At 51.0% G+C, this 21,758-nt stretch overlaps 1 protein-coding gene across 1 annotated transcript in view; it reads left to right on the top strand.

The window, feature by feature from the left end:
• Window positions 1-21,758, top strand: part of UNC13A (unc-13 homolog A) — a 64,767-nt gene that overhangs the window by 21,884 nt on the left and 21,125 nt on the right. Inside the window, exons 10-30 of the mRNA XM_077859453.1 lie at window positions 2,709-3,248; window positions 3,484-3,592; window positions 5,960-6,006; window positions 8,747-8,825; window positions 8,987-8,992; window positions 9,441-9,512; window positions 9,825-10,044; window positions 10,527-10,754; window positions 11,665-11,806; window positions 11,934-12,103; window positions 12,715-12,830; window positions 13,903-14,066; window positions 14,466-14,616; window positions 15,180-15,248; window positions 15,783-15,872; window positions 16,090-16,224; window positions 18,412-18,545; window positions 19,839-19,924; window positions 20,112-20,238; window positions 21,004-21,100; window positions 21,467-21,610. Of these exons, the coding sequence (XP_077715579.1) occupies window positions 2,709-3,248; window positions 3,484-3,592; window positions 5,960-6,006; window positions 8,747-8,825; window positions 8,987-8,992; window positions 9,441-9,512; window positions 9,825-10,044; window positions 10,527-10,754; window positions 11,665-11,806; window positions 11,934-12,103; window positions 12,715-12,830; window positions 13,903-14,066; window positions 14,466-14,616; window positions 15,180-15,248; window positions 15,783-15,872; window positions 16,090-16,224; window positions 18,412-18,545; window positions 19,839-19,924; window positions 20,112-20,238; window positions 21,004-21,100; window positions 21,467-21,610 (2,926 nt within the window). The remainder of the gene's footprint in view (window positions 1-2,708; window positions 3,249-3,483; window positions 3,593-5,959; window positions 6,007-8,746; window positions 8,826-8,986; window positions 8,993-9,440; window positions 9,513-9,824; window positions 10,045-10,526; window positions 10,755-11,664; window positions 11,807-11,933; window positions 12,104-12,714; window positions 12,831-13,902; window positions 14,067-14,465; window positions 14,617-15,179; window positions 15,249-15,782; window positions 15,873-16,089; window positions 16,225-18,411; window positions 18,546-19,838; window positions 19,925-20,111; window positions 20,239-21,003; window positions 21,101-21,466; window positions 21,611-21,758) is intronic.

The following is a 21,758-nucleotide window of genomic DNA, read 5'->3' on the forward strand; positions in this document are numbered from 1 at the left end:
AGCTAACCATGTGCCCAGTGCTGGACCAACGCACCTTCCCTTTGTCATCTCACTTAATTCTCTGAGTGGGAATACTATTAGTCCTATTTGGCAGATGGAGAATCAAGGCACAGAGAGGTTAAGTCCTTTGTTTGAGGTCACAACAGCTGGTAAGTCATAAGGACCAGTGTTTATTTTTTTTAATATTTTATTTATTTATTCATGAGACGCACAGAGAGAGGCAGAGACATAGGCAGAAGGAGAAGCCTCTTCTGTGGGGAGCCCGATGTGGGACTGGATTCCAGACCCCAGGATCACACCCTGAGCCGAAAGCAGATGTTCAACCACTGAGCCACCCAGGTGTCCCAGGACTAGTGTTTAGGGTGAACCAACTGGGTACCAAGTAGTGGCCTGGTGTGGTTTTTGGCTGTGGATCTTTTTCCAAAATATTTGTTCCCCAAAGAATACATTTCCTTCACTAAAGCATCACTCGCATTCATTCGCATACTCGAGCTGGCTTTGACATAAGCGATTATGGGAACAAAGTTTCAACATGTTGGAAATAGCTAAGAGTAAGATATCAAATATTAATAAACTATTAACTTTTTAGAAGAAGGAAAAGTCTTGTTTTGGAGAAAAAGCGCTGGAGAATGACCCTAGCAGCAGACCCAGAGAAAGTGCCAGGAAGTGATTGGTTGGAGGAGTCTGTCTACTGTGGGCATTCCTAGGAGGGAATGGGGGGGCAAGGTTGGGGAAAGAGAAGTCCCCTCCTCTCATGCTGTGGTCAGGCCACACAGGGATGAGGGGAGACATTTCAGAAGGAGAAGATACAGAGGCAGAAATAGCCTGCGTTCCCCTGAGAGTGACTCAAGCTGCACTTCCCGGGCATCCTGGCTGTGCTGCCTGGTGCTGGGTGTTCTGAGAGGCTGGGGACACAGGGCCAGACACAAATATCCCAACCCACAGGTCAGGCTTGGCTGGAAGGAGGGACAGGAATGGACACTATAACAGTGGGCAAGGGTAGGGAGGGCTTCCTGGAGGAAGGCGCCTGGGAGATGGTCCTTGAAGGATAAATGAGAAGTCCGATGAAGGGAATTTCAGGCAGAGGAAACCGCTCAGTCACAGACTGGAGAGATTCGAGGTGCCAGATCATGCAGAAGGCCCTTGGGTGGCTAACTCAGGGGCATGGGAGCCAGGGGAAGCATCCGAGTGGGGTGAGAGCTGTGTTGGGACTCAGTATGTCAGAGCCAGACTGCGAGGATGAACCCAAAGCCACACCTGGGGCAATTTCTGTGGTGCCTAGGGTTGCAGGTGGACCTCAGGGGTATTCATCAGCAGAGAGAGCTTGGAGTCCTTTCCAGCAAGGAAATACCTGCTGATCCCCCACCTGTCTCCTGCCATCTACAAGGATGGGCACTAAAAAGCAATCAACTAAACTCATAAATTACTAAACAATGGCTAGAGGGAGAAACCCCCTTTTGATTCCACAGCATCCCTGGAACTGGGAAAGAGGTCCCAGTCACTGAGAGTGGAGTAAGTATTTAAGACAAGGAATGATGCCTGTTGAGTGACTGAATGAATGATTAGATTAGAGGGATGCATGGTGGCCCATGTGTCACGCTGCCCACACTCAGGCAGAGATAGATGTTTCTTCTAGTCATGTCCAGCACGATCCAGGGGGCATATTAGGATCTGACTTGGCCAGAGGGTGGGGGAAACTCTCTCAAAGAAGTGACATTTTGATGGGCACCAAAGGATTTTGCCAGATAAAACAGGTGAGGAGAGGGGTTCCTGGCAGAGAGCACAGCCAGGGCAAAGGCCCAGAGGGGGGCACGAGTGTAGGGTTTTGGAGGAACAGTGAGAAAGCCGATGTGGCTGGAGCAGAGGGGAGGGCAGGCAGCACGGAGAGAGATGAGGTTGGGAGGCTGGAGGGTTTGGGCCACACTGGGTGTGGGGCACGGCACAGATTTTATTCCCAGGGCTCTAAGGAGCTACAGTGGGGTTTGGGGCAGGGAGGTATGCGATTGCGCTTGTGATTCCAAGAAGCTCCTCTGTGGTTCCATGGGAAGCAGGTCCTGTTGGGGGCAGGAGTGGACGTTGGGGCTGCATCTGGTGGAAGTGGCAGAGCCTGGACTAGGGTGGGGCCCAAGGCGCCAGGCAGTAGCTGCATTTTGCAAATGTTTTTGAGGTGGAGCCGAGGAGCTAGACTGCAGGGTGGGCTGTGAGTGGAGGTGGAGGCAAGGAGTGGAGGCAGGGAGGCATGGGTCCCTGGTGAATGGAGGAGGCTTGGTGGTAGGAGGACCGGGTTGAGGTTTGGGGACATCAGGAGCCAGGCGAGGCATGTTGAATTTTCAGGAGCACGAAGCCTCCAAAGACTGGAGGTGAGGGTGCTGAGTGGGGTCCCCAGCATGTGAGAGGAGCATTTGCAGCCTCCACAGTGCGTGGACAGGATGAGGCACCGTGGGTCATCCGTGATCACTGATGTCACCCTTCCAGTTTACTGCCTGTACCTCCAGACGGGAAATGCCAGGAGTTTTTGTTTCTTTTGTTCATGGCTGTGTGTCCGTGTCCCCCCACCCCCACCCCCCAGTGCCTAGGGCACAACCTGGTGCACAGCAGGTGCTTAACCGATGCTGAGTGGATGTCTGGGTGACGGAACCTGTGTGCCTGGGGCTGGGTCAGGCGGTGGCTCCGTGCCTCCGCTGCTGAGCCCTGGCTCGTCCCCACAGCCCCACTGGCAGTAGCCGCTATGCCTCCTCGGGAGAACTGAGCCAGGGCAGCTCGCAGCTGAGCGAGGACTTCGACCCCGACGAGCAGAGTCTGCAGGGCTCCGAGCTGGAGGACGAGCGGGACCGGGACTCGTACCACTCCTGCCACAGCTCAGTCAGCTACCACAAGGACTCGCCGCGCTGGGACCAGGACGAGGAGGAGCTGGACGAAGAACTGGACGAAGAGCTGGACGAGGATCTGGAGGACTTCCTGGAGGAGGAGGAGGAGCTGCCCGAGGATGAGGAGGAGCTGGAGGAGGAGGAGGAGGTGCCTGATGACATAGGTAGCTACACCCAGCGTGAAGAGGTGGCCGTGGCTGAGCCCAAGGACTTCAAGCGTGTCAGCCTCCCGCCGGCGGCATCTGAGAAGGAGGAGAAGGCTCCGGCTGTACCTGCTGAGGCCCACGACGTGGCCAAGGCGGCCCCTGAACCAGCGGCACCGGAGGAGGTGCCCACAGCTGAGCGGGCACCTGAGCCGGAACCCCCCAAGTCCGAGGAGAGGTAGTGAGAGGGGACCGAGGGGCTGTCGCGGGGTCAGCGGTGCTGCGATGGGGTCAGCATGGACCTGGGGAGTGGAGGGGAGTTTGCCACGGGGTCATGGGTTGGGAAGCGGAAGGGGTACTGAGGCCCATCACAGGGGAAGGGCCAGAGAGGCCACGGAGGGCCTGATGTCACTCGGAGGGCGGAAGGTCAAGGGAGGGCCGTTCCCGGAGCCTCACGACGCCCCTTGCCCCAGTTTCAGGCGACGAGAGGATGAGGAAGGCCAGGAGGGTCAGGACTCCATGTCCAGGGCCAAGGCCAACTGGCTTCGAGCCTTCAACAAAGTGCGGCTGCAGCTGCAGGAGGTGAGTGAAAGCAGCCGCCCGCGGGGTCAGGCCCATGCCCGCCCACACCCGTGCGGGGTCGGGGTGGGGGGGTGGGGGGGTGAGGTGGGGGGTAGGGGATCAGTGCTCCCACTTCTCCAACACGCCCATCATCCACCCGCTCTGGTCCTTTCCCAGGCCCCGCCCACACGAGCCATGACACGCCCACGGAGGGCTTGGCCACGCCCACTCCCATGCCCCACTCTGGGCTTTCCATGGCTCCGCCCACGCCCACCTGGCCCCACCCACACCGTCCTAGTCGTCCCCCCATTCCTGGCCCAGCCTCTGTCCGATCGGACCCCTCCCTGGCCCTAGCTACACCTTGGCTTCGTCTGTTCTCACCCAAGCCTGCCTGTCCTCTTCCCCAACTAGTTGCCCCCACCAAGGCCCAGCCCAGCCTCCCCCATGCCATGCTGGAATTCTGAGTGGGGAAGAAGAGGTGAGCTGGAACCTGGAGCCAGGTCATAGTTACAGCCATTCAGAGGTCAAGTTCATGGATAGGGGTAGCAGTTAGGGATAGGAATAGAGGTCAGAGTTAGGGCAGCAGTCCTAGATCAGAGGTCAGGGTTAAAATTGGTGTTAGGGGGAGGAATCCATGCCTGGGTCACATTGGGTACCAGTGTCAGGGTTGGGGAAAGGTCTGCGGTCTGGTCAGAGAAGAAATTAAGTGAAAGATTAGCGTTAGGGTCAGGGTGACTGCTCAGATGGGCAGGAAGATTGAGGCCATTCATATATCTCTTCAGTTGCTCAAGCCACCCTGGGATGGCGCCAGAACAGTGCCCTTATGCAAGGGGACCTTCCAAACTAGGGTGGGGGTGGCAATAGGAGGTTCTAAATAAACTCCCAAAGTCCTAGACCATCAAACATCAAAGCCACAGAAATTTCAAGTCAAATTTCTTACTTTTTAAAAGATTTTATTTATTAATTTGAGGGAGAGACAGAGATAGTGACAGAGATAGCGACAGAGTTAGCGACAGAGATAGTGACAGCATGAGCAGGGAAGAGAGGGAGAAGCAGGCTCTCTGCTAAGCAGGGATCCATCCCAGGATCCATCTCAGGATCTGGGGATCATGATCTGAGCCAAAGGCAGACGCTTAACCCACTGAGCCATCCAGATGCCCCAAATTTCTTATGTTTTTTCTTAATTTATGTTTTAAAACTGAATTTTAGGGGTACCTGGGTGGCTCAGTCAATTAAGTATCTGTCTTCGGCTCAGGTTATGACCCCAGGGTACTGGGATCGAGTCCTGCATCAGGCTCCCTGCTCAGTGGGGAGCCTGCTTCTCTTTCTCCCTCTGCCATTCCTCCTGCCTGTGCTCTCTGGCTCTCTCTATCTCTCTGTCAAATAAATAAAAATATCTTTTTTAAAAAACCCAGAATTATATTTTTTAACTAAATAATAGGTTCACATGATTCTAAATGCAAAGGGGAGAAAAGAAAACACAGCATAAAGTCTGTTGAATAACTTTAAGTCAGCAAATTAAGTGAAAAAAACAGCAGCTACCCTTGTAATGAAATCAGTAATATGACAATAAATAAATAAATAAACATGGGCAGCCCTCTGGGTTTCACAGAAGGGGTGTAAAGCTATTCCAAGACAGGAAAACTTCCTGGAGGAGGTGATACCCAAAATACTTCAATGATACTTCAGAAGAGAGAGCTGGACCCCTCCCACTCTTCCATCACCCTGCCACCCTTTAGTTATATAGGAGGTGGGGGAGTCAGCCCTGGGTCTACACTGAGATCCGAATGATAAATGGAAGCTGGTCAGGTGCAGTAGGTGGGAGGGCATATAAAGAGCTAGCACAGGGACACCTGGGTGGTGCAGCGGTTGAGCATCTGCCTTTGGCTCAGGGCATGATCCTGGGGTCCTGGGATCAAGTCCTGCATCGGCTCCCCGCAGGGAGCCTACTTCTTCCTCTGCCTATGTCTCTGCCTCTCTCTTGAATAAATAAATAAATCTTAAAAAAAAAAAAAAAGCTAGCACAGTTCAGGCAAAGGCCCTGGGGTCTGAGATCAGATGAGCAGGTGAGGCTGGAAGAATGACACTATTATGAGTGTTTGAGTCAGCCCCGGAGAATCCCAGGAATAGAGAGCAGGAGCTCTTGTTGGAGTTGATACCAACACATCCCCGTTCTGATAGACAAGGAGACCGAATTCTACTGAGATTGGTGATAAAGAGGTGCTCTTCTCTCCCTATTTTACAGATGGACAAACTGAGGCCCAGAGAAAGCTTAAGAACACACAATGAGGACTAGGACCCAGCCCAAAGGGGAGACAAAAGTGGGTGGGGAGCCTAGTCTGGCCTGAGGAGAGGCTGTCACACTGATCATATCTGTCTGTCCCACAGGCCCGAGGAGAAGGAGAAATGTCTAAATCGCTGTGGTTCAAAGGCGGGTGAGTAATGGAATTGTGGGGGTAGAAGAAACTTTTGAACCTAGAGCTTGAGACTGCTTTACCTCATGGCCTCTGCCCCATGAGGGCAGCAAGGGGTTCCATTTAGACAGGGGACAGACTGAGTGACAGGTCAGGTGAAATAATGTGCCTCTATCCTAAGACATTCACTATAGACAGAAGCCAAAGACAGTGACACATTGAATCCTCATAACACACCCACGGGAGGCCGGCTACTCCTATTTTACGGGTGGGGAAACTGAGTCCAAAGAGGTACATGCCTCACCCCAGCCGCTTGTATTACTCAAGACCATTCTCCCCTAGAAATAAATATAAGATAAAGGAGGAGCCTATTTCCGGCGGCAATACCTCTGTAATCCTGGAGTGCATTTTTTGCTTTGATTCCGGTTTTTAAATATCCCAGATCATCGCTGTGGTTGCTGGGTCTTTAATGAGAACCATTTGGGCTTCCATGGAGCATTTTGTCATATCTGACTTCTTAAGTTTCTAATTTTCGGGGCTTTCTTTTCCTTCAGCATCTGAGTGGTGAGGTTAGAAGATGTGAAAGATATTTTTAAATTCCACTAATGTTTTAAAATTAGCAGCAGGAGGGTGACCGCCTTCCCTTGTACGTCCTCTGCACACAGAGGCGCGGAGACACAAGCTGTGACTCCCAGATGAGCAGGTGTGCTGGGTGGGGAGCCCCGGAAGCAGGGACCGACACGGGGATACACACATGATTTATGGAAGAAGCGCCCTCAGGAGAAATGTGTGAGGGAGGCAGGGGGAGGCAGGGGGAGCAGCCAAGCACAGATGTCGTTCAGGAGTCACCGTGCCTCTGCCTGATTCTGCAGGGAGCTCTGGCACGTGAGTAGCACCCCAGGGCTTGTCCAGAGTCATTGGCTGCCAGGCACTTCTCTCACCGGCCCATGGGAAGCTTCTGGAGAGGAGCCACCCCTGAAACTTCTTTGGGATGAGAGCACCTCTCAGTAAAGTGAATTTGTACAGGCCACAGTGGCCTCCGCCGCAGGGCTCATTCAGATCCACCAGCTACGCCAACACTGCCAAGAGGCAACAGCGCACATTTCCAGCTCCCTTGTTCCCATGAGCTTTGAAGTCACTCCTTCCAGAATAGATTTTAAAATTTCATTTATTTATCTGAGAGAGAGAAGGAGAGAGCGAGCATGAGGGGTTGGGGAGAGAGACAAGCAGACTCTCCGCTGAGCAGGGAGCCCGACGTCTGGGGATCATGACCTGAGCCGAAGGCAGATGCTTAATCGACTGAGCCACCCAGGCGTCCCGTTCCAGAATAGATTTTATTTATTATTTATTTATATATATTTTAAAGATTTTGTTTATTTACTCATGAGAGACACACAGAGAGAGGCGGAGACACAGGCAGAGGGGGAAGCAGGCTCCATCCAGGGAGCCTGATGTGGGACTTGATCCTGGGGACTTCAGGATCATACCCTGGGCCGAAGGCAGATGCTCAACCACTGAGCTACCCAGGCGTCCCTATTTATATATATTTTTAAAGCTTTATTTATTCATGAGAGACAAAGAGAGAGAGAGAGAGAGGCAGAGAGAGAAGCAGGCTCCCCGCAGGGAGCCGGATGCGGGACTTGATCCCGGATCCTGTTATCATGCCCTGAGCCAAAGTCAGATGCTCAACCGCTGAGCCACCCAGGTGTCCCCCAGGAGATTGTAAATCTACATACCTATTTCCAATTTTGAGCAGAGGAAAAGACTTCATGAATATTTTAGTATATTATTTAGATTTGCTTTAATTCAAATTTTCATTCAACTTGGGCAACTGGGGCACCTGGGTAGCTCAGTGGTTGAGCGTGTCTCCCTTTGGCTCAGGTTGTGATCTGGGGTCCTGGGATCGAGTCACGCATTGGGCTTCTGGCAGGGAGCTACTTCTCCCTCTGTCTATGTTTCTGCTTCACTCTCTGTGTCTCTGTGAACAAATTTTTTAACAAATTAAAAAAACAAAACGTGGGCAACTGCGTCATCTCCCATTTCCCAGATGAGGAAGCTGGTGTCCAGTGTCTTCATCTCCTAGGGCCACTAGGACAAACTATCACAAATGAATAGCTTAAAACAACAGAAATAGGGACGCCTGGGTGGCTCAGCGGTTGAGTGTCTGCCTTTGGCTCAGGGTGTGATTCCGGAGTCCCAGATCGAGTCCCACATCGGGCTCCGTGCGTGGAGCCTGCATCTTCCTCTGCCTGTGTCTCTGCCTCTCTCAATCTGTGTCTCTCATGAATAAATAAATAAAATAGAAAAACAGAAATAGATTCTCTTATAGTTCTGGAGATCAGAATTCCAAAGTCGAGTTGTTGGCTGGCCCACACTCCCTCTGACACCTGTAGGGGAGAACCCGTCTTTGCCTTGCTAGCTGCTGGTAACTGCTGGCAATCCTCAGGGTTCCTTGGTTTGTAAATGTGTCACTCTAATCTCTGTCTCTTGTCACATTGCCATCTCCCTTTTTATAAAGACACCAGTTATACTGGATAAGGGGCCCACCTACTCTAGGATGACCTCATCTTAACTAATTATATCTGCGATGACCCCACTTCCAAATAAGTCCACATTGTGAGGTTAGTGGGGGGGGACTTAAATGGATCTTTTCCGGAAATACGATTAATCCTGGGGGAGATCAAGTGATGTCCGGGCCTCAAGTGATGTCTATTGGAGGAAGAGGGAAGCCTGGGTTCTTGACATCCTGTGTGTGTTGCAGCCCTGGAGGTGGCCTCATCATCATTGACAGCATGCCAGACATCCGCAAGAGGAAGCCCATTCCACTCGTGAGCGACCTGGTGAGCCCCTGGCCCTCTCCTCCCCCAGCAGAGAAGGACTGCCATAGCAGTGCTCAACCTATACAACTGCCCATGGCAGGCCTGGGACTGGGAGCTGGCAAAGTGTTCTCTGGAACTAATGTAATCTGATTTCTACCCTATCTGCTGCACGGACACCTTAGGCCATGGTGAGTGATGGTAACCTGGGCCTCCAATCTCTATCTCTTCCCCAGACCACCCACCCTGCCACTAGGATCTTTCAACTGGCCCCAACCCATGGGTTTTGGGGAGAAGGACCCTCCATATCCTAAAGTTTATGGGTGGGGGAGAGAGCAGGTGATCCCTGACCTTGGTTCATGGGGTGGCTGGTAGTTTTGTTCTGTGGCTGGCAATCATGCCAAGTGCAGCTCTTGAGTCTGGTGGGGGATGGGTGAGTCAGGGGTGTGAGGCTGCACACTTCTAACCCAGAACCTGTAAAACTTTCCAATTCTTTCCTGGTTCTGCTCCTGCTGCTCTGACCTGTTTTTCCTATTCGCGGCTGTGGCCCCAAACTGTGGCTGTGGATTCTGCTTGTGGTGACAACTCCTTGGGTGTGAATTGACCCCTGTGACTCCCTGGATGATCTCCCTGCCCCAGTCCCTGGTCCAGTCCAGAAAAGCAGGCATCACCTCAGCCTTGGCCTCCAGCACTTTGAACAACGAAGAGTTGGTGCGTGGGGGGCCTCCCCTTCCACTGGTTGAGGGCTGGGCTGGGCTGGGGGCTCCTGGAGGAGGAGGAGGAGGAGGAGGAGGAGGAGGAGGAGGAGGGGGAGGAGAGTGTGGTAGAGACGCGCATTCCTCGCTCTCCAGAGTCTGGTTTTCCAGAATTGGGTTGTACAACATCTTGCCAACTCGATCTGTGCAGGGAGCCGTGGTCCCACAGCCTGGGGGCAGGGGGAGGGACTGAGACTTGACTATACTCAGCAAGGGGATGAGCGCGAGGCAGGACAGAGCCCCACGCCGCCCCCCTCCCTCCCCTCAGAAAAACCACGTTTACAAGAAGACCCTGCAAGCCTTAATCTATCCCATCTCCTGCACGACGCCGCACAACTTCGAGGTGTGGACGGCCACCACGCCCACCTACTGCTACGAGTGCGAGGGGCTGCTGTGGGGCATCGCGCGGCAGGGCATGCGCTGCACCGAGTGCGGGGTCAAGTGCCACGAGAAGTGCCAGGACCTGCTCAACGCAGATTGCCTGCAGCGTGAGCGCGGGGCTGGAGGGGGCGGGGCCCCGCGGAGGTGGGGGCGGGGCTTCCTGGCTGCAGGATTGGGGGGAAGAGGGGGTAAGGGATGTGACAGGGTCCGAGAGGGGCGGGGCGGGACCCAGGAGCTAGCTAACCTGCAAGGGATGGCCTTACTGAGAGTCAGCGGTTCCCCTGGAGAAAATTGGGTTAGGTTTAGGGTTGGCTCCCGAGGAAGGGGGTTCAGAGTGGGGGGAGGAGTCGCCGAAGGGGCGAGGTCTAGGCAGGGGGGACTGAAGGGTGGAGGGGTAGAGGATTCAGAGAGCAAGTAGAAAGCTCTAGCAGCTCCAGCTTTGGGGTGAGGGTGAGTCACCTGAGCCCCCATGGATTAAAGCACCCTTCGCTTTAATCCATGCCGCCGAGGAAGCTCTGGAATGGGAGTTGGGGTTCTGGCTCCTGAGAGGGAGCGCGCTCTGGACGGTGAGTGCTGTGTGCGTCCGCAGGGGCTGCAGAAAAGAGCTCCAAGCACGGGGCGGAGGACCGCACGCAGAACATCATCATGGTGCTCAAGGACCGCATGAAGATCCGGGAGCGCAACAAACCTGAGATCTTCGAGCTCATCCAGGAGATCTTCGCCGTGACCAAGACCACGCATACACAGCAGATGAAGGCGGTCAAGCAGAGCGTGCTGGACGGCACATCCAAGTGGTCGGCCAAGATCAGCATCACTGGTGAGGCCGCGGGGGCTGGGGTGGCCACAGGCTCCCTTCTTCTCAGTCCCCTGTGCGTCCTCCTATGGCTCCTTTGCTGAGTGTACTCGAATGTGTCCATGTCTTTTCCCATGTCCATAAGTGAGTGTGCTCACAGCGTGGGTGGGCATGAATGCCTCCAAATGTGAGTGCATGACTCTCTGTCTGGATGAGTCTTGGTTGGTGCCTTCCCAGAATCAGACCCCAAAAAGAGGAATTGAGGGCACATTGTTTATTTGGGGGTGATGCCATGGGAGTTGAGAAGTGAGCCTGGGAGGGAAGGAGACCCATACAGGGTGCCAATGATCAGGCAATGCTGTGGAGGATTGGGGCTCAGTTCCCCCCGGGGACCACTGGGGGACAGTGTGGAGCTCACACAGTGGAGTGGTCCTGCCCAGGGGTGGGAGTCTTAGGCTGTTTATCCATGCCCAACCTCATTCAAATTTCCCTGAAAGCAGACCTCGAGATGAGGATTTCAGGGCAGATGGATATCCAGGAGGTGGCCCCAGGAAGCCGCAGTGCTAGTGGAGACATGAGTCTGGGAGCAGGAAGGGAAGGAGCCCTGCAGGGGACACCAGTAAACAGGTGACTCCATGAGCAACTGTAAGCTCAGTCCTGCTGGAGATTTCAGGACAATGTATAGAATGTCCTACCCCGGAGTGACCCTGGGGCACCTTCGCATTCTGCATCAGCTGAGGGCTCCTTGAGTGTTAACTCTCTACATGCCCTTCACGTCTTGTGGGTGTCCCCATGGACTCCTTTGATCAGAACAAAGCCCTCAAGCCATGTCACAGGTGTCCCCAGTAAGCAGCCTGAAGCCCATGGCAGTGACTGTTCTCAGCATGTGTCACTCCTTGAGCTCATATTTGTATTTGTCCTTTGTGTCTTACAGTGGTCTGTGCCCAGGGCTTGCAGGCAAAGGACAAGACAGGATCCAGCGACCCCTATGTCACTGTCCAGGTTGGGAAGACCAAGAAACGGACAAAAACTATCTATGGGAACCTGAACCCTGTGTGGGAGGAGAACTTCCACTTGTAAGTGCCTGGTTAAACCCCTGGCCCCCTCGGAGGAGCTCTCTGCTGGGGCAGCTGCAGGGGGCTCCAAGAGCAGCGTAGTATGCCGGCCACCTGACTCCAGCCTCTGCCTCCCCCCACCCTGCAGTGAATGTCACAACTCCTCAGACCGAATCAAGGTGCGGGTCTGGGATGAGGATGATGACATCAAATCCCGTGTGAAGCAGCGGTTTAAGAGGGAATCTGATGACTTCCTGGGACAGACGATCATCGAGGTGCGGACACTCAGCGGCGAGATGGACGTGTGGTACAACCTGGGTGAGCATGGGTGGTGTTCTGCAAGGGACAGGGAGGGTGTTCCAGAGAGCCAAAAAGGGAAACCAGGGTCAGGAGGAATTAGTCTAGGAGCCCAGTCTGAAGAGGGAGGCAGCGTCTATGAATCCCAATCTGATGTGGGAGGCAAGGACTGTGAGGCCCAGTCTGATGGAGGAGGCAGGGTCTGTGAACCCAATCTGATGGGGCAGAAAGCAAGACCTGAGGATCCTAGTCTGAGGAGAGAGGCTCCAGCCCAGGAACCCTGTCTAAGATGAGTGGACTCTGCAGATCTTGATCTAATGGGAGAGGCAGGGCCTGAGAGCCCAGTCTGGGGGGGGAGAAGCAGGGTCTAGGGCTCCTGGTTAAAGAGGAAGATGAGGACTCAGGAATTTAACCTGAGCAAGGAAGAAAGATCTGGAGTCCTAGTTGAAGGAAGAGACAGGGCCTAGCGAATTCTAGGCTAATGGGAGAGGCACAAGCCTGGAAAGCCAATCTGAGAAGTTACCCAGGTCTTAATCTCAGGGAGTCCAGGAGGGCTACAATCATGCATACATTAAAATATCCCAGGCCCAGATTGGAAAGTTCTGATGCAGCCACTCCTTTCTGTTCTGCAGACAAGCGGACTGACAAATCCGCTGTATCGGGTGCCATCCGGCTACACATCAGTGTGGAGATCAAAGGGGAGGAAAAGGTGGCCCCCTACCATGTCCAGTACACTTGTCTGCACGAGGTGAGGCCCACCACTCCTCCCTGCCTTCAAAGCTCACAAGATCTCCCACATTGCCCCCACTTGCCATTTCTGCCTGCCCTAGCCCCACTTTCCTCTTTCCAGCCACACCATCTACACTCCCTGGGCCTCCAAGACTGTCCCCCATGCCATTCCTTCTGCCTGGAAAACTACCCCCCCCATCCGTCTAGTTTCAGGGCTGCCTCCTCTGGGAAGCCTTCCCTGACCTCTAGGCAGACTCTCACTACCCAGCTCCAGGCCTTCCATCTGTCCCAGACCCGAACAGGGGGCCTCTGGAGAGAACTCAGTTTGTTGAATGAATAAATGATTAAATGGACAAATAGATGATGAGTGGTTAAAAGGATAAGTGGATGGATAGATGTGTGGTTGAACTATTGGAAGTATAGATGGATGGATGAGTAAATTTGGGGGTGGTTGGATTGGTAGTTGGGTGGAAAAATAGATGTCAGATGAATGGATGGATGGATGGATGGATGGATGGATAAATTGATGGGTAGATAAATAGGAGATGGATAGTTGGATGGGTTAATTGCTGAATGGACAGATTAAGTTGTGGGTAGATATATGGAATGGATGGATGGTGGTTGGATTATTAGAAGGGAGGATTAGTGCATGGATGAAGTTTTGGGTAGATGAATGGTGGGTGGATGGATGAGTGGATGAATGGGCAGGCAGACAGATGGAAGTTTAAATAGATGGGTGGGTGGATGGATGGATAAAAGGATGGTTGGATGGAAGGATAGAGGAGTGGACAGGTGGATTTGGGGGTAGCTGGATCAATGGGTGAATGAGTAGATGGATAGATAGATGGATAGGTGGGTAGGTGGGTGGACAGATGGATGGTTGTATGGTTAAAGTGTTACAAGGATGAGTGAGTGGATGGGTGAAATTTTTGGTAGTTGAATGAATTGGTGGGTGGTGGATGGATGAAAGAGTAGATGAATAAATTAATGAATAAGTGTATGGGTGATGTAAGCTGCCCTGGACCTGGGATCTTTCTAACCCCTTGTGCCTCAATGCACTCTCCATGATGCCTTCTCCCTCTTGGTGGCAGAACCTGTTCCACTTCGTGACAGACGTGCAGAACAATGGGGTTGTGAAGATCCCAGATGCCAAGGGTGACGACGCCTGGAAGGTTTACTATGATGAGACAGCGCAGGAGATTGTGGATGAATTTGCCATGCGCTATGGCGTCGAGTCCATCTACCAAGCCATGACGTGAGGCTGCAGGCTGGGGTGGACATGAGGGCAAGGTGCAGGAAACTGGGGTGAGGGGGTCACCAAGTAAACACTGGCAGATCTAGTGGTGGAAGGGTTCTTGGGAGAAGGATCCAAAGAGGGTGTGGGTGTGGTGGGCATTCTGTAATCCCTTGGAGGTTAGGAAAGTACCACTTCTGGGAGTTGAAATAACAGTGTGAGAATCAGAGTTAGAGGCAGAGCTAGGGCAACCCATAGAGGAGACAGAGAAACTTGGAAAACAATCTGCCAGAAAGAATGGTTTGGAGGTTAGAGGGGGCCACTCACAGATGCTGTCTTGGAGGTATTCTGGGGGGAGGGGGGATCACTGCCTGTCCTGGCTGGATGCCAGGCCTAATTTCTCCCATTCCCTCCCACCAGCCACTTTGCCTGCCTCTCCTCCAAGTACATGTGTCCTGGGGTGCCCGCCGTCATGAGCACCCTGCTTGCCAACATCAATGCCTACTATGCGCACACCACCGCCTCCACCAACGTGTCTGCCTCTGACCGCTTTGCTGCCTCCAACTTCGGGGTCAGTCCCAGAGACCGGGGCTGCAGGAGGAGGGAGAGCCCAACGCTGTGCTGGTCATACCCTGTGTGACTCCCTGGTCTCCAATCTGGACCTGACTTTTTGTGTGACTTTGCACCAGCCACTTGTCCTTCCTTCCTTCCTTCCTTCCTTCCTTCCTTCCTTCCTTCCTTCCTTCTCTCTCTCTCTCTCTCTCTTTCTTTCTTTCTTTTAATGTATTCATGAGAGACACAGACAGAGAGAGAGGCAGAGACACAGGCAGAGGGAGAAGCAGGCTCCATGCGGGAGCCCGATGTGGGACTCGATCCCGTGACTTCAGGATCATGCCCTTGGCCAAACGCAGGCGCTAAACCACTGAGCCACCCAGGGGTCCCTCACTTGTCCTATCTAAGCCTCAATTTACCCCTCTGTAGAATGGAAATGAATATTACAGGGGTTCAGTTCTATGGTGGTTGGGGGGCACTTAGTATATAGTAAGTACTCACCCAATATGGCAGCCACTTTTAGCTGCTACACTTGACCCCCATGTCCCTGCTTCCATCCGTCTTTCTCCTCTCCTTCCTCAGAAAGAGCGCTTTGTCAAGCTCCTGGACCAGCTGCACAACTCCCTGCGGATTGACCTCTCCATGTATCGGGTAAGAAGTGCATGCATGATGACTTGCTTGCTTTTACACATATGTGTGTGCCCACTGGGGAGAGCTCCCATCAGGCGTGTACATGGGAGGACCCATATTAATATGTGGAATGTGTTCCTTTGACATTTGTACACATATGTGGGCAGCATCTGCCCAACATGCTAGATACATCCAACCAGACTCCCCCAGTTGCTTCAAGATATTCTCATGGACCTTCACATATTTCCTGAAACTTGGGGGGGCTCTTGTATTTCCCCTAAAACACTGCTACCCCACCAGACTCCCCCAGTTGCTTCAAGATGTTCTCATGGACCTTCACATATTTCCTGAAACTTGGCGGGGGGGGGGCTCTTGTGTTTCCCCTAAAACAGTGCTACCCCACCAGACTCCCCCAGTTGCTTCAAGATGTTCTCATGGACCTTCACATATTTCCTGAAACTTGGCGGGAGGGGGGGGCTCTTGTGTTTCCCCTAAAACACTACTACCCCACCCAGCCTTCTTCCATAATCTTACCCCTCTTCTCCCTTCCAACAGAATAACTTCCCAGCCAGCAGCCCAGAGAGACTCCAGGACCTCAAATCCACTGTGGACCTTCTCACCAGCATCACCTTCTTTCGGATGAAGGTAAGAAGGAGACCCAGTCCCATTAGCCCCCTGAGGGGCATTTTCTAGCACTCTTAGCTCCTAATCAAGCAACATTTCACCTGGAGAGTAGTGCCCTTTTTCAATGACCCTCTGCTTTCATGCTGCTACATTTCCTTAAACTCATAACCACTTGTAGCCACTTCCTGGGTCCTCCTGTCCCAGACGGGCCAACTTGTGCCTGTTTCCCTCCCTCTAGGTGCAAGAACTCCAGAGCCCACCCCGAGCCAGCCAGGTGGTGAAAGACTGTGTGAAAGCCTGCCTCAACTCTACTTATGAATACATCTTCAACAACTGTCATGAACTCTACAGTCGGGAGTACCAGACAGACCCGGTAAGGACTCCAGATAAAGCAGAAAGGAATAGGGGTTACCAACCAGACCCCAGCCCAAATCCCAGGTCTGCCCCTTCTAAAGTGATTTAACTGAGCCGCAGTATCTCCCTCTGTAAAATGGGGTCATGAATCCATATCTCTGGATTGAGGAGAAAATTCAAAGATGCTATCTTTAGATAAAATGTAGGTAAGTGCTTAGCACCTGATAGACAACAGATGAGCAATAAATTCAGTTTTAGTTAAACTCAGTTGAGTTTGGCATACAGTGTGCTCCCATAGAATCACTAATGGAATCGCTATTCAATAAATGTTGAATTTAATTTCTTGAGTAGAGGTCAGTTTTGGTCATTTCAACTCAATTTATTTGATATTTTTTTAAGATTATTTATTTATTCATGAGAGACAGAGAGAGAAGAGGAGACATAGGCAGAGGGAGAAGCAGGTGCCTCACAGGGACCCCAATGTGGGGCTCGATCCCGGGACTGGGATCACACCCTGAGCCTAAGGCAGTTGCTCAACCACTGAGCCACCCAGGAGTCCCTATATGAGATCTTTCAACATGTGTTTATCTACACTTATAATTCCAGGATTGTCAATAAGGTTTCAAGGAGCTTATTCCCTTTTAAAAGGGAAAGATAAATAGATTGAAACTCAACCTAGGGTGATTAGCCCTGGGATGGAGGAATTGCAGGAGACTGTGGGAGCTAAGGTGGCCCCTTCCTCACCTTGGGTTTCTGATAGGAGATAACACATTAGCTCAATTTAGTGAGATTTTTATTTCATTCTGTTAATTTACACTCAGGTTGACTTCAAGTTGAAGTCAAGCTTCAACTTCAAGTTGAAGTCAACCTGAGTTTTAATCAAGTCACTTTTATTTATTTATTTTTATTTTTTTATTTATGATAGTCACAGAGAGAGAAAGAGAGGCAGAGACATAGGCAGAGGGAGAAGCAGGCTCCATGCACCGGGAGCCTGATGTGGGATTCGATCCCGGGTCTCCAGGATTGCGCCCTGGGCCAAAGGCAGGCGCCAAACTGCTGCGCCACCCAGGGATCCCAAATCAAGTCACTTTTAACTGAATTGGGTTGAGGTGCAGTGGATTAAATTGGGTTGGGTTTAGTTCAACTATAAAGAGTTGAGTCCCATTTATTTCTATTCAGGTGACTCAACATTGCTCTTGGCTAATTACTGAGCAGAACTGAGTTGGATTAGCAGGGTTTAATTGAATAAAAATCCATTTATTTCTATTCAGTTGACTTGAAGTTATTCTTTTTTTTTTTTTTTTATGATAGTCACAGAGAGAGAGAGAGGCAGAGACACAGGCAGAGGGAGAAGCAGGCTCCATGCACCGGGAGCCTGATGTGGGATTCGATCCCGGGTCTCCAGGATCGCGCCCTGGCCCAAAGGCAGACGCCAAACCGCTGTGCCACCCAGGGATCCCAACTTGAAGTTATTCTTGACTAGGTTGAGTGGGCTTGAGTTAGGATGAGATGGGTTGTTAGGTTAGGCATAGTTGAGTTCAAATTAATTAGTTTGAGTTGGACTCATTTCAGTTGAATTAGCTACATTCATTTTCACTGATTGGCTAAAGTTGGATTGAACTGGCCTGAGTATGTTAGATTGGGTTGAGTAGATAGCATTGGATTGGATTGATTCAGTTGACTTGAATTAGATTGTTAGGTTGGGTTGAGTTCAAGTCGATTTATTTCCATTATTCTGACTTAGGATGATGTTGATCTTGGATGAGTTGATTAGGTTCAATCCAATTGAATTCATTTGAGTTTAATTCAATCCAGTTAAGTTTAATTCCACTCCATTCAGTATAATTGGCCCAAGTTCCGTTTCATTGAATTAATTCTGAGAACCTCCATCTGTTAAGCTAAATGGGCCTGATTGGCATTCATTTCAGCCCCATTTGGTTTAGTGGGCTTCAGTTTTTTCCAACTAAATTCAGTTCTATTCACTTTTATGAGTTGAGTCTAATAAAGCTTTGTTGAGCTGCATGGACATGACCTCTGTTTGGGCCAGTTTACATGAACTCAGTTCCTTTTCATACAGCTCTCCTACCTGAACCACACATGTGTTAATGGGACCCCTTCCTCACTAACCTCCTGTCTCACAATAATGAACTAACCAAGGCACCTATCCCTGAGCCCCTTTGGCCAATGTCTCCACTGCCCCTTCTAGGCCAAGAAGGGAGAAGTTCCCCCAGAGGAACAGGGACCCAGCATCAAGAACCTTGACTTTTGGTCCAAGCTGATCACTCTCATAGTGTCCATCATTGAGGAAGACAAAAATTCCTACACTCCCTGCCTCAACCAGTGAGTTGTGTTATCTGTGCAGTTAATTTTCCGGAGGTCATTATGTGCGTACGTATGTGTGCACAATTTTGTGTCTTATGTGTAAAGATGATCATGTCTAATTACACATAATATGATGTCTATCTAGAGGCAACTGTAGGTATGGTTGTGCCTGAATGAAATATGGCATAGTTTACAAACATATACATGAAACTGTGTGTATGTATACAATTGCTGGTGTAATCAGGCATATATTTTGTATGTATTGATTTGTGTGAATAACACTGTGTACATATGTATATAATTTTGAATGTGTGTGCAGGTTCATAAGTAACAATAGACATGTTGCTCAAGTATTTACTATACGCTAGATACTCTACTAAATGTTTTACATTTAAATTGCATTATATCTTGTGTGTAGATCTAATTCATTGTATATTATAGCCTATGGGTTTAATTGTATATATGCATACAATTGTGGAATGCACTTCAATATACAATATTGTATATTGTGTAATTGTGTGTATGTACATAGTTTAGGTTTGTAGATTTATACATTTGTAGAGTTTTCATCTCTGTTAGCTAAATGAACTGCTGTGTCTTATTTCTCTCTGAGTGCTAGAGGGGCTCCTAACTCTGGTGTGCCAATATCTCTTGGTTAGTTAGATATTCAGTTAAGATCAGGGATTTGGAATGGATGGGCTAAGGGTGGATGCATAAGGGTGGGCAGATGGATGGAGATATGATTGAATGGAGAAATGAACAGATGGGTGGGTAGATGGTTGGATGAATAGGTGGATGGATGGATGGATTGGTTGATGGAAGGATGAATGAGTACATAAAGGAATGGACGGATAGCTGATTGGATGGAGAAATGGATGGATAGATGGATGGATGGATGGATGGATGGATGGATGGATGGATGGATGAGTGGGTGAATAGGTGGATGAATGGATAGATTGGTGGAAGGATGAAAGGGTAGATAAAAGAATGGATGGCTGATTAGATGGAGAAATGGACTGATGGATGGATGGATGGATGAGTGGATAGACAGATGAGTGAGAGAATGGATAGGTAGAAAGGTGGATGACTGGGTGAATGAATGGATGAAGGGATGGAGAGATAGATGGGTGGAGGCTCATGGAGAAGCAGGGCTTCAGTTCAGAGTCACTCAGCAAGTCAGTGGCTTTGAGGGAGCTTGAACCCAGATCCCCCTGTCTATCCTGCACTACCCTCTGGGATGGGAAGGCCAAAGCAGCCTGTGCCATCTTGCTTCCATCTGGTGAGGTTTCATTGTTCTACGACCTTCACCAGGTTTCCCCAGGAGCTGAACGTGGGTAAAATCAGTGCCGAAGTGATGTGGAACCTGTTTGCCCAGGACATGAAGTATGCCATGGAGGGTGAGTACTCTCATCCCCATGTCTGCCAATCTAGCTATAAAGGTAGTTGTGCTTCAGTAGTATCCCCTCTGAGGCTGTGAGTGCCCTCAGGCTTGAGGTTGGACACCTGTGATGGCCAGGGTAGGTGCTGCCAAGACAGAGGGTGGAGACCCTCCTGACTGAGCCACTTCCATTCTCACCCTACCAGAGCATGACAAGCATCGCCTATGCAAGAGCGCTGACTACATGAACCTACACTTCAAGGTTAAGTGGCTGTACAATGAGTATGTGGCAGAGCTTCCTGCCTTCAAGGACCGCGTGCCTGAGTACCCTGCGTAAGTCCCTTGCCCCAAGCCAGAACTATAGCACTGACAGATAGACTGAGGCCCAGGGATGAGAGCTGACCTACTCAGGGCTCCCTGGGCATCAAGGGCATAGTGGGGTTCAAACCTAGTAGTCTCTATTTTCAGCCATTGGACTATGGATTCCTATAGCCCTGACAATTAATATTTATAAGTATCAGAAACTGCACTGAGCGGTCCTATGTGCCTTTTCTCATTTAATCCTTTTGACAATTCTATAAGATGGGAGCATTATAATTCCCATTTTGGGGATGAGAAAATGGAGAGTTTAATGCTGAAGGACTTGCCCAAGGTGACATCCAATAAGTGACGGAGCCAGGATTTGAACTCTGGATGTCTGACTCACGGGCTGTGTTGGAGAGCAGGATGGTGGTCACCATTTACCGAGGACCTACTATGTGTTGTGTCATTCACTGCTCACAGCAGCACTGTGGGATAGATACTCCTCTGTTGTACAGGTAATGGGATCCCACAGAGGGAATCCACTTGCCCATGGGTAGTTTATCTGAACCATGAGCCCTGTGAGTATGAGCCTTGCCCTAACAGTGGCCACGAGGTCCATTTCGTGGCTGAAGTAACCGAGGCCTGATGGGTTAGGGAAGCAGGGGGGTACCCACCCAAGGCCACAGGATGAATTCAAGGGAGAGAAGGACCTGCCCAAGTACCGTTAAGAACCAGGCAAAGGAGAGGGTCAGGGGATGAGAGGTGGCAAGACCCCACTCCTGCTCTCCATTCCAGGTGGTTTGAGCCCTTTGTCATCCAATGGCTGGACGAGAATGAGGAGGTGTCCCGGGATTTCCTACATGGGGCCCTGGAGCGAGACAAGAAGGATGGGGTGAGGACACTGGCCCATGATCAAGGCCCTAGAGTGCCCACAGTGGTCTCCCTCTGAGGCCCATTGGGATCCAATATGAGGTCAAAAATTGCCCTTGGGATGAAGCCAGTCTGAAAGATGGCCACCATTTTCGTCTTGTTCATAGTGTTGAAAGTGTTCATTCAACAAATGAATGAAAATTCATCAAGCTGGAAGCCCCACACTCCCCATAGCCTCTGTGTCCACATCTAAGTCACCCCTGCACACTATTCATTTCACTCCAGGGCAGTTGGTCTCTGGCTTTCCCCATGGAGAGCAGGGGGGTTGGATGCTGGGACTGTCTGGCTCTGACCCCTCTCTTCCTTTCTGGCCTCCCTCCCACTACAGTTCCAGCAGACGTCAGAGCATGCCCTATTCTCCTGCTCCGTGGTGGATGTCTTCTCCCAGCTCAACCAGAGCTTTGAGATTATCAAGAAACTCGAGTGTCCTGACCCCCAGATTGTGGGGCACTATATGAGGCGCTTTGCCAAGGTATGGGAGTGCAAGTGGGATTAGGGATGGAGTCCAGATGAGGAATTGGGATAGGGTCAAGGTTGAGGTTGCAGTTGAAATTGCTATTGGGATCAAGGTCAAGACTGGGGTTAAGGTTGGGATTGAGGTCAAAGCTGGGGTTGGTGAT

Source organism: Canis aureus, chromosome 19, assembly GCF_053574225.1.
Source record: "Canis aureus isolate CA01 chromosome 19, VMU_Caureus_v.1.0, whole genome shotgun sequence".
Taxonomy (NCBI): Eukaryota; Metazoa; Chordata; class Mammalia; order Carnivora; family Canidae; genus Canis; species Canis aureus.